Source organism: Dermacentor andersoni, chromosome 8 (genome assembly GCF_023375885.2).
Source record: "Dermacentor andersoni chromosome 8, qqDerAnde1_hic_scaffold, whole genome shotgun sequence".
Classification (NCBI taxonomy): domain Eukaryota; kingdom Metazoa; phylum Arthropoda; class Arachnida; order Ixodida; family Ixodidae; genus Dermacentor; species Dermacentor andersoni.
In genome coordinates, this window is record NC_092821.1 from 151,192,957 (window position 1) to 151,208,064 (window position 15,108).

Genomic DNA, 15,108 nt, shown 5'->3' on the forward strand with positions numbered 1-15,108 from the left:
TTTGTACACATATGTTTCAAAATTTTTTTGCCAGAACCAGATATAGCTAGGTTGCAGAGAATGTTGGGAGAACACTGTTCAGATAACATTTTCTGAGAAACATGTTCTTGCATGTTATTTTTTTTTAAACGTATAAACAAAGTTCAGTACATGGGTGTCTGCATTCAACTGGCGTTGGAATGCAGCTGTCATGTTTCGGAATCAAATTGGTGAGCTCATGCACAGCAGCGGGATGCCACAGACGAAATGGGTCCTGTCACCAGGCAACTCCTCTTAGATGCATGCCAAGGAGTATTTCAAAACTTTTAGTGTGATTAGCATTCTCAGCTTTCTACAGAAGCTTTGAATCTGTATCTTTATGCCACCCTTCCCACTGACCCACGTTGTATACTAGCTTATGCCACTAGGTATGACTGCTGTCTTGCCAGGCAGACAACATGGGCCCCTGTATATGAGCCTGAATGGACAACTTGCTGCTGGCTACCTATCTAGCCTAGCGGTTAACTTAGGTCACATGGTATGTGCCATTTGATACCTGCCCTAATAGACAACTTACACTCCATAATTGCACAATATAATTATTAAGATTTCTACCAAAATGAATTTCCCATCAAATTAAATATGCACCATCACCTGAATGCTAACCGCATTAACGTAATTATCCCAAAAGGGTGCATTCTGCCTGGTCCTTCTTTCTTTTTTCCAGATGACATTTACTTGACTGCACTGGCCAGAGAAATCTTGCAGGACCTCTCTGGTGCCTCGCAAGGAGGATATAAATGTTCGGCAGATAAAAAGCCTACAGACTCATTCTACCTTGAATAATCATGACCCAAATTCTAGCACATAGTTCTACGAAACAAAGAGGCTGCAGTGCCAAGGTGCTTCTTGCTACAGCTCGGAACATTTTCCTGCAAAGGCCATTTTTCTGATTTCTTTTCCTGGCTGCACAGGTTACTATACAGCATATTATAGTTCAATAAATGTGTGCAGGTCTCCTGCGTAAAGAAGCTGCGTAAATGACCTGTGGGGCTTATTGTCCATAATGAACAGTTTGTAGTCTGTGAGCTGGTCTGTTTGTGCCTGCAAGAACTTTCTCTCTTGTCCATGAGGAATGTCCTAGTAAACTTGGGGCCAATTTTACCTACTGCAGGTACATTACAAACAAACAAAAAACAAGCACTCTCTTGTAGCCTTTGTCTCTGGACACAGCTACAGCAGATGGCAAGCATCCGCTGCAGACACGGTGGCAGATCATTTTGTGCACCTCACAGGGTCTTCAGGTGCCAGGCCCCAGATACAGGTTACAGAAAGTGTTCAGGCTACACGAGCCCATAGTTTCCAAAGAAAGACTTCCTGTACCTGAGTGAGATTATGAGGAAGGGAAATGGTTGTTAGCAGGGATTGTTTTTAGATGACATAATATAGCAATCAGTGCAAAAATAGGACACAAGATTAAGGGGTGCCATCCAATTCATGTGATTGTGTTCCATTTTTGAACTGTTTGTTAAATTCTTGTGGAACTTTTTTGCAGGCATTGTGCACCCTTGATCCTCAGCACGTCCATGCTGAGCAACAACTGCTGTGCCAGTGCTGGTGGCCTTCGCTGTGTGAACACCTAAAATTAAGGCTCTTACATATTAATACTTTGTGAATTTAGAAAACTGTCTCAACAATAGATTCTAAATGTACATACTCCCAAGTATGCTAGAAAGTGTTCCGAGCAAGAAGGTTTAGCGATTTGCTTGTGCCAACAGTTTTGAAATTTGTTTCACTGTCTGATAGAACGTTTTAATGACTCTGACGTCTGGAAATTGATTATCATGCACTCAATGAAACATACAACCTTGACATTTTTCCAGCATGTTCCTCCCAATGCGTACTATTCCGATAAACTTTCACCTCAATATGGCTGACATTTCACGGTTATGCACTGTTTCAAACCACCATATAGCTCCAAAGCACAAATAATAGAATTTTATAAATTTCCCACATTAACCCTAATTATTCTACGCATGTCTAACTTTATCTTATTAGCATCGCAAACTGGGCAACTTGGTAGCAATCCATTTTCAACAGCACCACTGCAGAAAGGAGCAAGCTAAAGAACACAAGGCATGTGCTGCATGTCCTGCATTCTTTTGCTTGTCCCCATCTTAAAAAATTTTGTTGATGACAGATCTAACTTTACGTACACATCACCCATGAGGGGCTCAACATATCCCTCCAAATTTCATTGTGCTAACTTCAACAGCTTTTTCAGAACTAACTGTTATGAGCATTTTGAAAAAGCAGTACGTATTTTAGTGGACATTTGGAGCATATGTTTTCAGTAAACATATTCCACTACATGCAGTCATACTAACAGCTTTGCTGTAGAGCAGGGGCACATCACAAAACACAGCATTTCAATCATAACTGATGTCATGCTTTGTTCTCTTTCCGTGCCATTTTTTATCTTTCTGTGTCAAATTATAAGGCAAGTGTGCCATTTTTGGGCACAGTAATAAACAGTTCAACCAAACTCAATATTTCCTGTGACTAAGATTTCATAGCCACAAACCACATTTTGTTACAAAAAACACCTTGTACTGAAATAAAAATTCCTTTTTGAATGGAATGCAGCCCTTCACCATGCACCCCCCTTATCCCCGCCCCAACAGGTAGTATGTATACAATGCTGCTTATTGTGCTTCTTAACTCCTTTACAATTAACACAAATCAACCAGCCTAACTCACCATATTCTGCCTCACAATGGCTTGACATTTTACAATGCTTACTGTTCATACACATAAAAGTTGCATGTTCATTTCATTTTCCATGAGTTAAATGTTAAACAAGTTCTGATGCCAAGAACACTCCAAGTGTAAACACTACAGTGAGCAGCACAGTCACTGTCACAGAGGATAATGCAACATTCAGGATTGTGTGTGGAATACCCGATTGAAACTGTGGTGAAATGCACTAATGCAAGTGATTCCCTTTTGGCACACAGATGGTGTATGAAAAATGCTGTTGGTAAGAACTTAGCAACAACAGGAGTTCCAATCCAAATAGATTGAAATGGAGAAGCCATTTTTCTCAGTTATCACTGCCCCGATATTGATGTGGTTTATTGCTTTTAGAAGTAAAAGTTGAAATTTACCGACTGTAGGCAGCAAATTCTTTGCTTAGGCCATCAAAAAAAGGAAAAAAGAAAGCTATTGAAAATCACAATAAAAATATGCTGTTCCTTGTTCTTCTACATTCTTAGAAAAAATAAGAACAAGAATCAAGTTTACAACTCTTTAGCCCAGCAGTAAAAAATATATTAGAATTATGTAAACTGGTACCCATCGAAGCATCTAGGGTGGACAAACTTGATGTGTTATAAGTTGCTCTGAAACATACTGCTAATTTGTGAGTAGAACATTTGAAAAATCCTCGTATGCATTGTAACAATTTCACGTAAACTCTAAACTTATCTATCAAATTTGCTCTAATAAATGCAGTTTACAGAACTGCAATATGAGTTCTTGGTTTTAAGTTATGGGTTAGTAAATTTAGTGATTCAGTTTTCCTTTAAAAGTACTGCTCTTTGACAATTTTGACAAAAAGAATTTGGGGTCATAAATAAGAATTTTTCTTCCAACATTCTTTCTACGTACTTGAATGGGGAAATCAGAGTTGGCTTTGAGGTAAAGCTTTCTCTTAAGGGGAAGCTTTAGCTCTGGCCTAACTCCAATGCCACTTATTCAAATACATGTAAAAAGTAGAATTGCTTTTCTGAGATAACAATTGGGCCGATTTTAATTAAATTTGTTGCTTTTGAGAGAGAAAGTTAAATTCTAGAGACTGTTGCAAGTGGAATTGGGCCAGAATTCTGTAAAAGAAATTTAAAGATATGGCAAGTTTGCAAATATAGAATGAAGTTTACAAATCTGTAGCTTTGCACCAGGAACAGATATCGCAGCTCTGTAAACTGCGTCCTTTTGAGCATCCAAATTGAACAAACTTGATATGTCAATTTATACGTTGTGTAAATTTCTTACATTGTTCAAAAGGGTTTTGCAAAAGTTGTACTCACATATTAATGGTTTATCCAAGAGCCATGTATAATATATCACTTTTGTCTGCTTTAGATGTACTATTAGGTGCAATTTACACTATTGTGATATCATTCTTCGCTGTTGAGTTAGTGTTGTAAACTTCATAGTTCTATTTACTGAAAATTTGCAATTTTTGCTCATTTTTATTATGAATTGACGAACTAAATAAAGAATTTGCAACCGACAGTCACTAGATTTTAACTTTTGATTTTAAATGCAACAAACCTCATCAAATTTGGTGCAGTGGTTGCAGAGAAAAACAACTTCTCCTTTCTCATGTATTTAGATAGGAGCCCCCGAGCTAAAGCTTCCTCCATCTAAAAATGATGGACGGGACACAAGAAGGTGGTGTCACATTGAAAAGCTCCAAATGCAGTTGCCTATGTCAATAATGAAAGTGAACCTTTAATGCCACCTTTTATGTTCCAGATAATGTTGTTACATTTGACTGCAAACGAGCAAAAGAAGGAACTGAGAGAAATATGCTCAGTCTTTAGATGCCTCCGCAGTTTTGTGTGACCCCACGTTTTCGCCTTCTGATGTGTTTGTCAAGAGTTCAGTGCTGCCCCCATTCGATGAAGCGTTGTCTGGTTTGCTGTCTGCAGCTTCCACGACATCTCTTTCATCGTCTCCAACGGTATCCAAAGGTTTCTTATTTTCTTCGCACGCTGCTTCTTTGTCACACTCAGGTTTTTTGTCCTTGCTCTCTTCACTGTCACTCTTTGGCACATCAGCAGAACAGCTAGGCTCCTTTGGCACCTCAGAGTTTGGCTGAGGCTTTGTCACTTCCAGGAGGTTGTACTTTCTGAATTCCAGGTACCGAGGCATCAGAGAGATGCAGCAGATGTTGTGCAACACGTCCACCATGAGCACCAAGTCTGGCTTGCGCAGTTCCCCTATCCACTGAGGCTTGGCAGCCTTCACAACCTACAACAAACAAGCAGACAAAAGAGCCACTCCACTGTGCAAGAAACTTAGTGCACTAAGTACAGCTGTGCAAGCTAACATAGCTGTTGTTCTCTCCACCTCTGTACCAATGAAAAAAAAAAAACTGTGTAAAGAAACAGAGGCATGTTGGCATACAAGGGCCATGGGAGCAAGTCCCAAAGTAAATCTGTCAGGGGCACCTCCTATCTGTACTGCATTAGTTAAATTAGCAGTAGGCATACAAATGATTAAAGAGGCAACATTGAAACAAGCAATTCGAAAGAAAGAAAATGCATAATGAACATAGGTTCAAACAAGTATTTTAATAAGTGATATATAAGCATGCATAGAGAAAAAAAATCAAAAGTGGAGAAAGAGGCAAAGTGTCCTCTTGATAGCAAGAAACCAGTATGGAAGTAGCAGTACAGATAATTTAGTTGTAACATAACAGCTGCAATTAATGAACAAGCATCAATATAGACACAGCACTGTGTTTGCTGTGCTCACTTCGTCCTGTCTGAAGTGCTGTTTGATAATATACAGCAGAACCTCGTTGACATGTTCCCGTTAAGTACGTTTTCCCAGCGGCAATGTTCACAATCGAGAACACAATAAATGACCCAATAAAATTAAGCTCATTTTTGGCTGGTTCAAACGTTCCCGGAAAACACAATTTTTTGGCACCAACATACAGTACATCACCAAACTGCGATCGCATGATACGTTTTCCAGCCGCTAGATCCAATGTACACAAGAAATTGTGCGAGGCGCGTGTGATCGAGTATATAGCTGTTTGTATCATGTGAAAACTACGGCGTGCACAGTTTCTTATTCCGGTACCAGCAAATCTCCCCCCGAGTCATCACACACCGCACTCACAGCTATTGCCGCCAAACCTATTGCGATAAGCATCTTCACTTGTCTGTTTTACAGCGCACGGTGGGTAGTGCCATTGGTAGCATACTGTACGCTTTTAATAGGCGATAATCCAAATATGCCACCATTCCCTGCTGCAGGCGGTGCAATGTGTACATCATATTTCGCTTCGGCATCCCGTCGCCCTCTTAAAACACAACACAATAGGAAAACAACAAAAAATTCGGGCCGAGCCATCCATATCGTGGTGGATTAGCTAATGAAGCTGCTTCTGCTGCTTGGACGCAGAGACTCGAACTACCTGACATGACGCTTGCGAGCAGCCTCAAGTGCGCGATCTGCAGCTTGCGCTTGACGCCGACGATTAGACTCTCCCATCTCTCACAATGACATGCTTTGGAGGCAAAGTCAATGGCTCCGTTCTCCGCTTTCGCATGGGCACGTTGTCAATGGTTATGGTCACGTCTCTGCTGTCGACGCCTCTCACTCGTACTTGGCTTGTTCTTCGGCCGTGCGCACAACATGTGGTCTTCCCACTTTTCCCATTTTTGTTGGTGTTGCAGCTGTTGCAATAGCCTATCTCTGCAATGCATAATCTGGTTCTTACCCACCGCAGTGGCTACCGCGACGCACATCGTGTTTTCCCGCCACAACTGCCATGCCATTGTATTGAGGGCAGACGACAGCAGACGCAGCTAAAGACGCAGCCGGCAGCAACGGCGGCCAGTTCGGGTGAAGGTGTGGCGCGCGGTGAAATCATGTGTCCTTTCTTTCTTCTGCACCGTACTATCGTGCATTATCTTTTTTATTCGCTTTATGGATGTTAGCTAGCCCAGATACACCCTCCCTACAAGACTATGCATATGGCTCATTCATAGCCAGATAAACATCTTCCCTGTAAAATGCGTTTCAGGCTGCCAGAGCACCACCTCGACGCGCAGTCGGCTGTCTTGTGCCGCAACGATCCACAGTATGCTTTCTATTACGTAGATGTTCACAATAGTTGAGCCTATAAAATGTTTTTACTTACTTCGGATTGTTTGTTTGCCCAGTTAGTATGTTTTTCTCACGGTCTTCCCTAAAACATATGAGCAAGGTTCTACTTCGTGTGTGTGCGTACACACACACACACACACACACACACACACACACACACACACACACACACACATATATATGAAGGCAGAGGTGAAAATTTTCAATATAAGAAATTTAGTTTAGAAGTTCATATACATGTAATACATTTCAACCTGGTTTATCTATTTAACAGGAGCCTATTGTCAGTGACCATATCATCAATATCATCAAATATCATCAGAAATGATAAATTTTTCACTGTGATCAATACAAAAAAAAAGAATGTGTGGTTTAGCTGACAACAAGCCAGGTTCAGTGTCAACGAATCTAACCAATTCTTTGCTCAACTACTAGAGCAGGCAAAATTAGTTTTGCTTTATTACTGGTTAACTGGTGAGGTCTAGTGCTTAGAAAAACTCTACAGCATGGACACACACCTTGCCTCTAACCTGTGAAGCTCTCATGTACCCTTTCCCACATTAGGTGGCCCAAGCCCCTCAGGCAACTGTCCCCATCACCACCAAACATGCTTCTGTGTGAACCACAGGCTATAGGCAGATGCAAGTCATGACTTGCTAAACACGTGCAGCCAGGATTGATTAGTACAACTATGCAAGGTCAGTGAAAGTGTGTCTGATCAGAGAGACATTCGAGAGCTTGGCTAAAACATGCTTGGTGCAGCCTATAAGTATTTTGCAGCTCATACAGTTGTCATTTGCAATTTTCACAGAGAACATCTTATTCTTACAGGACAAACACATGCTGTCTTGTATCCTGTCACAGTGTTCCCTCACTAGCTCACCCGAGGAGGGTAAGGATGCAATGCACAAGATGCACTGTTCATCATTACTGACCTGCACTATCTCCTGAAGCATTGGGTTGTGCTGAAGGCTGCTGTTGTGGCGGATTTTTCCAGCAACCAAGTAAGCAACTTCTGGCGAGGCAGAGTCATTGTAGGATGCAAGCACTGTTTCTACCGTCTTCTTCATGGTGTCCAGGTTGGCTTTGCAAGTTGTCTGCACGGGCAACAGGCGCTGGATGAAGCGGCTGCGCTGTTCGTGCTTCGCCTTCAGGTCTTCAAAGATGGCTGTCACCAGCTGTCCAGGATCATCCACCTACACTTATGAAGGACAGCAATGGTCATCATTTCAGAGTGCAACTCATTTAAATAATCTGCAGAACTGACTGCATTTCTGCTTACAAGGGTATGCACATGCAAGCATTACTGTTGAGGAAGCACCCAGCATGTGCATGGCGCTAAATACAGGATGTGTTGATGGGCATGATGAAAATCATTGTTCTATCACCCAAAAAAAAAAAGAAAAAAAAAAGAAAAGAGCAGCATTCCAATGTGTAAGATATTAAAAATCAAAGATAGTGCAGGCTGCAGTTGTGAGATGGTTCAGCCAAAGGCCACTGAACATCTCTTGGACAAGCCTCATATTAGTGAATAGCTGATATGATATGGTGGCCACCAAGAGTCACTGATGCAAAAAGTCGGCTGGAGTCCTGTCATGTACAGAACTTAGAAATGAGTTTAACAGAAACCTTTCAAGTTTTTACTGGTGGTTCCAAAGCACCATAAAATAAATGTTCCTTCACAACAGCTTTCTTGAAAAGGTACTGTCATAATTGCAAAGCTACAGGCACCTGAAGTAACGAATCTCTGCTTCATGCTTCTTAAAAAGTCTTATACATAATAGTACACAGTGGAAAGTCGAAAAACAAACCTTGGTTTAACTAAAGCTAAAATGTAATTAAACATATATAATTTATCTCTCTTAGCTTCATTAAAAACCATCTATATATTTTCTGAGATCCTGCAAAGTAATTTCACTCCAGGTTAAATGAAAAGGTTCTTGCACGCAATATTTGTGAACCTGGAGCTTCTGTGACAAGCAAAAGCAAAGAAAAAAGAAACATCACTTGACACAGAATTTCACAATTCTGTTCTCAATTATGTGTATGGAGAACCTCTATAGTGTGCTCCAGTTTGTGTGTAATATTGCAGTGTAGCATATTGTTTATCAGATACATTGTCTCAATGCCCACTCTTGTTTACGGTTTTATTCTAAAGCCAGCAGAAGCCCTTGTAAATAAAAATGTTAGACCACATCCTCTCACTTGTAAATTTTAGCTTACAAGTGGTGGAAAGCACCAACTGTCGTGCACAGGATGGAACGCACTGCTGTGCCATCTGTAGTGCTGGTATGGAAGTAATGCTGAATGCATTCCATTGAACAAGAAATGTTTGGCTGGATTCACCAAAGCTTTGACCAGAACCTGTGTCATCACACAAAGCTAGTGCAGTTACAGGTGGCATCACCTGTTTCCATTGCTTCAAGTTTCCAGTTTTCAAGCAGTCCTGCAGGCATCCACTTTTCTAGAAGTTGTCCACTTGGCAATCCAGAAGCGAAAGCTACCAGCCCAACATGAACATTATAGGGACACAAAATTGAATCAATAGATCAGTTTAGAGTGATATAGATACCTTTTCAAAGCTCTACTTTTATTATTTCATTGTAAGGGATTTATTATTAGAAGAGAAAAATAAGGGTTAGACTTCCATTTCTTGAGTTTTATGCCAAGAAAACAGCAACGATACAGTACTCATTTGCAGAATGGCTAACATGCTTTCAAGTTAGTGTCTTGCTTTTTTCTACTTTGTGACAGACCCAAGTGGAACTGTGCAGCAAGTAGATGTTTTTTTAGTTATTTGTTAATTTAGCTGATACTGTCAACCATGGGGGTTCAAACAGGAGGGGCATACAAAGATTGCAGAACATGTGTGTAAGAACAACAACACACAAAATAAGTAGATAAAATTGATACATTAGAATGAGGAGAGCTTCATACTACAAATTCAATTAAGTTCACAGCAAAGGATGCTCAATAAATAGAATAATGTTAGACGTGCAGAAAAATTTTCTCACCGTGGTTGTTACAAAAAAGTTTCCAGCCACATCCGTCTTCACCTTTTGAAAACGGCGAACTTTGTCCTTGGACTCCTTGAGCTCATTCAGCTCTGCAGCTATGTCATCCTCAATGGATTCTTTGCTGCCTGCTCCCTCTGGTTTCTTGAACATTAGGAAGAAGAGTGTAGCATGTGACAGTAAGTCCTAGGCCTAGTGTGCAGCAAAACACTGGTACAGGCAATGGCACTGAGGCATATAATACTGGCAACACCATAACAAACAGCCTAGTAAGCACTTTAGCGTACCACACATTGCTCAGTGATAGTTACCATCAATCTTTATGGATGAATCACACAGGTCCACATAGACACAATAGCACATGGCCTGCACAACTGTACACAGGGTGCTTAAATACACGACTGCAGGACCCTTGTTAAGCACAGCTGTTTCCTTGGCTAGGCTGTGCAGAGCAAGTCAAGATGAAGCTTTAGCTTTATGACAACTACAAAACATGTGAAGTACAGAAATTCCCCCTTGGGTATGAGATATGATCTGGTTTGAAAGACACTTGTGGCACTTATAAGAGAAAGCTTATAAGCTTATAAGAGGCAAAATTTTAATGTGCAGTCTCCCATTTAAAAAGAAGAAAGAAAGAAAGAAAGAAAGAAAGAAAGAAAGAGACGAGATAGAGGCAAAAGGTAAACAGTAAAAAAAGTTAAATACTAAAGTTTACAACTGTGGAAATCAGCAATAAAAGATATTGCATAAATGCAATGCGGAGACGACATAGATTGCATTAGTTTATACTTTTTGTTAAATGCTTAATTTGTTGATGTAAGTTTTACGAAAGTTTCATTCATGAATTAGTGGCATGTCTAAATGCAGTCTATATAAATTTTGTCAGCTATGGATGGCCCAATTGATGCCGTTCACTTTATTCATTGCAGAGTTACAGAGCTGTAAACATGATGCTTCATTTCTTTCATTTGCCATTTTTCAGCAATTACTGCAAAACAAAGCTAATTGGTAGAAATTTACTTTATCTTTTAAATACAACAAACTACATTCAAAGTGGTACAGTTTGACTCAAATTACAACATTTAGGCATTTCACATGTACATGAACACAGGGGCCAACGGGTAAAGACACTTCTTAAAGGGCCCTGTTATACAGTAAAGTTGCAAAGCGCTGTTTACAGAATGTTTGATCACAACAATTTTTTTTAAAGGGGTTTAGTAGTGACTAAGGTATAAAGAAGGACATGAAACGTCACTAGGCCGAGGCACGAGGTAGCGAACTACTCTTCCCACAGAAGAGGCTCTCTGCCGCTGCATCGACCAGCACCCACAATCTGTATTTCTCTCTTGCCTTTTCTCATGTTGCAGCCAAAGGCCCATCTCCTTTGCAGTCACGATCCCTGACTCTCCAAAGCTCATCTCCATTATTTTTGTCCTCCTCCTTTTCTTGTTTCACAGCACATTTCCAGAGGCATTTTAGTACAGTGTGATGTTCTTTCACGAGTACCCCATGGCACGGTTTTTGGCCCTTTGCTATTTCTAATATACATTAATAACCTGCCTTCCATAGTAACATCTACTATCTGCCTTTACGCTGATGACTGCATAATCTACCGCCCTATAACAAACCTGACGATTCTCCATTCTCCAAGTCCTCCATCATTCAATGTGCATGATGTCAGGAACATTACAATTGACAGAGCAGCACATATGAGCTCAATGGTCACTGATCAGTCACAGAAGTTGTGGGCACATTCCTGCTGCCCATCTTCAGACAGGCAGCAATACTTTTTTTCCTATGTTGTCTCTTCTTTTGCACGTGCTACTGCACTGCCTAATTAAAATAACAGTACCATGCATAATGTTCCTTTCTTTGCTTGAATGCAAAGAAAGAGATGCTACCTAGGAAGGCACATAGAAAAGTGTAAGCACAGACTACCAACTCTTTTCCATATGTCTTCCAGTTAAGTGTCCTTTTTATTTTATTTATTTATTTTGCATTGATGCAGTAATTCTCTACAGTAGTCACAAACCAACTAGCTTCTAAGATGTTCTGCTTAACACTACCATTTGCCAAACAGCCCAACTGTCAATTCTGCTCACGCTTGCTGCCACTGCCTTGCTAAGTCAGCAAACTGACAGTTGCAATGTATTTTATTTGACACATTGCAAGCCTCATCTTTTCTCTTTTATGCTGCTGCCTGCAGCTGATCAAAAGAATAGGTGAGCGATGTCTCAATATGGAGGAGATAGTTCTGCTCTACAGTGAAGTAACTGTCTTTCACTTGTTAACACACAGCAGCTTCTCATTTTCGACAGCCACTTTCGATTACCTCACCCTAAGTCAGAGCCCTATCCCCTGCTTTGCTGCTGAGGCCCGATGACTTATCTGGAGGCAACGGGCAAGCCACATGGCTTCTGCTAACCTAAAAGGGCAAGTTTTCTAGCTTTTAGGAGCTTAAATGAATATTGCTGCACAGCAGTGCAATGTCTAAGATTATGTGTGACTGATGCCAATATGAGACTTGTTTCCAGGAACAAGTTTTCTGTGCAGTTTAAGCATAGCAAACAACAGCACTAACTACATTTCAATAACCTTTGTTCTTTGGAGACCATAAAAACAAGAATTGATGAGAATTGGTCACAATTTCCGAGAACAGCTGTCAGTGAAAAAATCTTCCATGATTCAGCATGGAGGACTTTTTCTCTAGCATTTGTGAAACCTCTGCACACAGACTGTTATTACACCTAGATAACCAGTCAAATTCACTGTAAGTAAGAAAAGTTAAAAAATGAGGGAGTGTGAAGAAAGCCTGCACAGGTACCAAATATTTGTGCACATTCCAACCACTTTTGCAATCGCTCCTTGTCAGTGCAGAAGTAAACATAAACTTCTGGGGGTTTCAAGTGCCAAAACAATTATCTGATTGTGAAGCACACCGTATTGGGGGATTCTGGATTAATTTTGGCCACCTTGGGACGGGCACCCAACTATAAGCACACGAGCATTTTCGCAGTTTGCCCTCGTCAAAATGCAGCTAGGATCAAACCTGCGACCTCGAGCTCAACAGCACAATGACAAAGGGTAATCAAACACGACTTCTCTGACTGAACCTTAATTAAGTGACAGTGGAGTATGATCATGTTAACTCTGGGGGCCTGCAGCAGTATTACGCGACTACAGTTAAACTCATATTTAAATCATAATGGATGCTCATGGTAGCAATAACGTGCACAGGTTACCCGTCAGCACCCTGAACCACTAACTTATTTCAACAGGGCAGGCAATTTCTGACGATTATTTTATTATTCTTACTTCTGTAAAAGAGAGATGGAAAATTTCATAGTGATAGGTGATAATCCGCTACATTACACTGAGCAAATGAGTGGATAGCAGGGCACACAGCTGTAAAGCTGTGTGCATATTTGGCCACACCATGCTCTACATTTTGTAGCAATCAGCTCTGCATCCAATGCAGTACCAACAATTGCAGTCCTCCACTCTTGTGTTTGTATTCCAGGTGACAATAACTGACCATTCGAACTATTATTGCTGAATTCCCAATTTATACAACTCCTTTCTGATGGTTTTACCTAGTTACAAATGGAGATCAGCAGTTCTGATGGCCGTTTAAAACCGCAATGAAGATGCATCAGCTTTTTGAGTTGGGCTGGTTGTGAGCGTTTCGTTTGTGCCTCTATATGTCCTTGTCAGATTCCTTCACTGCTCCCCTGTGACGAAGCATTACACAAAGGACTATAGTAGCGCATCATTCTGGCTTTGTTAGCAATACAGAAGCGCCCTTATCGACACGATAAGTCTTATAGTTGCTTTGATAAACGGCCTTTGAAGCTTCGCAGGAGGGCTCGCAAACGGCCTGTCGAGTGTGCCATGCATCAGCGACTACAGCTACTCGCTCCCTTGTCAAGCTTAATTCTCCATGCGCGCGCGTGTTCCATCATGCGTCTCTAGGTAAGGATTGCTTCATGCAATATGATTACTAAATGGAAATATCATTTTTTAATCGTATGGTATGGGGCAATTTATGATTAAAAAATACTGGGGCCGACAAGCATTCAAACTATCGAGCGTGGTACGTGTAACCACGAAGTATGACATTGTTTAAGATTGAACTCAATCATGATCACAAGTAAAGTAGCGCTCAATTTGCACTGAGTTTGATTAGAATATACTGAAGCACGCTTGACCGTTGTTGTAAAAAAAGAAGAAAAAAATGCGTTCGCACGAGACCTGACGCGAGCTTTCTTTATCGTCTGCTAGAAACTATAAGGATGACCAGTTCATTAAATAAACGTTTCCTCGGAGACAGCGCGTCGTATTAAATGAAACTGTGAATACTAACTTCAGGGCCCCAGATTTTGTCAGCGTACTCGTTGAGCAGCTCGTAGCAATCCTTAGCAGCCTGGAACTCGCTTCGCTCGAAGGTGACCAGAAAGCCCGTCATGTCGGATTCCAGGTTGCCTACTCGGCGCTTCTTGGCGAAAGTCTTGTAGTAGTTTTTCTTGCGTTTCTTGCTATCGCCAGTGCTCATGATTGACCCTGTCCTTGGAAGTTTTTGAGCTAAATATGACAATGAAGGTCCGCGAGGGCGAAGAAAAGCTGATTATTATCAGAGGGTATTTGTGCTACCAAGAAACGTATCGACAAAATAAATTACACACACACGGACAAAATGTCTAACGAAGGTCGAGAAATCAGAGTAGTTTAGTGTAGTTAAGCAAGCAATTCGGAAAAAAATAACCGGCTTGGCTGGCCAGTCTACACGCTTGCGCGCCGCAAGTGCGGATGGAGCAGACAACACAGCTTGGCTTGGATTCTATCGCTTCCGTTACTTATACTTTCATGCTTCCGGTAATAGGAAATTTGCTTCTGGTTTTCCAACTCCGATGCGTGGCTCGACTCCTCACTTTGATAAGGTAGGCAGCGCGTAGAAGACAAGTTTTTTTCACTAATTTCTGTTATTATTTGCTGTGTATGCTGTCTTCTTTTCAAAATTATTGATTATCAACAGTACCAGAAGTAACGAAGCATATGATTACTATACTGAGTTGGTTATATTAACTCTATGTAACGAAGGCTATGAAAGCCAATCTCGAAGGCTGTAATTTCCTGTACTGCAAGTGCTGTAAACCACGAAGCTGTAAGCGTTATTACCATAGAGAAAGGTATTACCAACGTGTTTTGG

General features: G+C 40.9%; 1 protein-coding gene across 1 annotated transcript; it reads right to left on the minus strand.

Annotated features, from left to right (window-relative positions):
- Window positions 1–4,474: 4,474 nt before the first annotated feature.
- On the minus strand, window positions 4,475–14,726 carry LOC126525472 (THUMP domain-containing protein 1). The gene is made up of 4 exons (XM_050173359.2): window positions 14,266–14,726; window positions 9,903–10,046; window positions 7,824–8,084; window positions 4,475–5,016 (listed from the first exon to the last, which is right to left on the minus strand). The coding sequence occupies exons 1-4, from the start codon at window positions 14,452–14,454 to the stop codon at window positions 4,576–4,578; spliced, it is 1,035 nt and encodes a 344-aa protein (XP_050029316.1). The 5' UTR covers window positions 14,455–14,726; the 3' UTR covers window positions 4,475–4,575.
- Window positions 14,727–15,108: the final 382 nt, after the last annotated feature.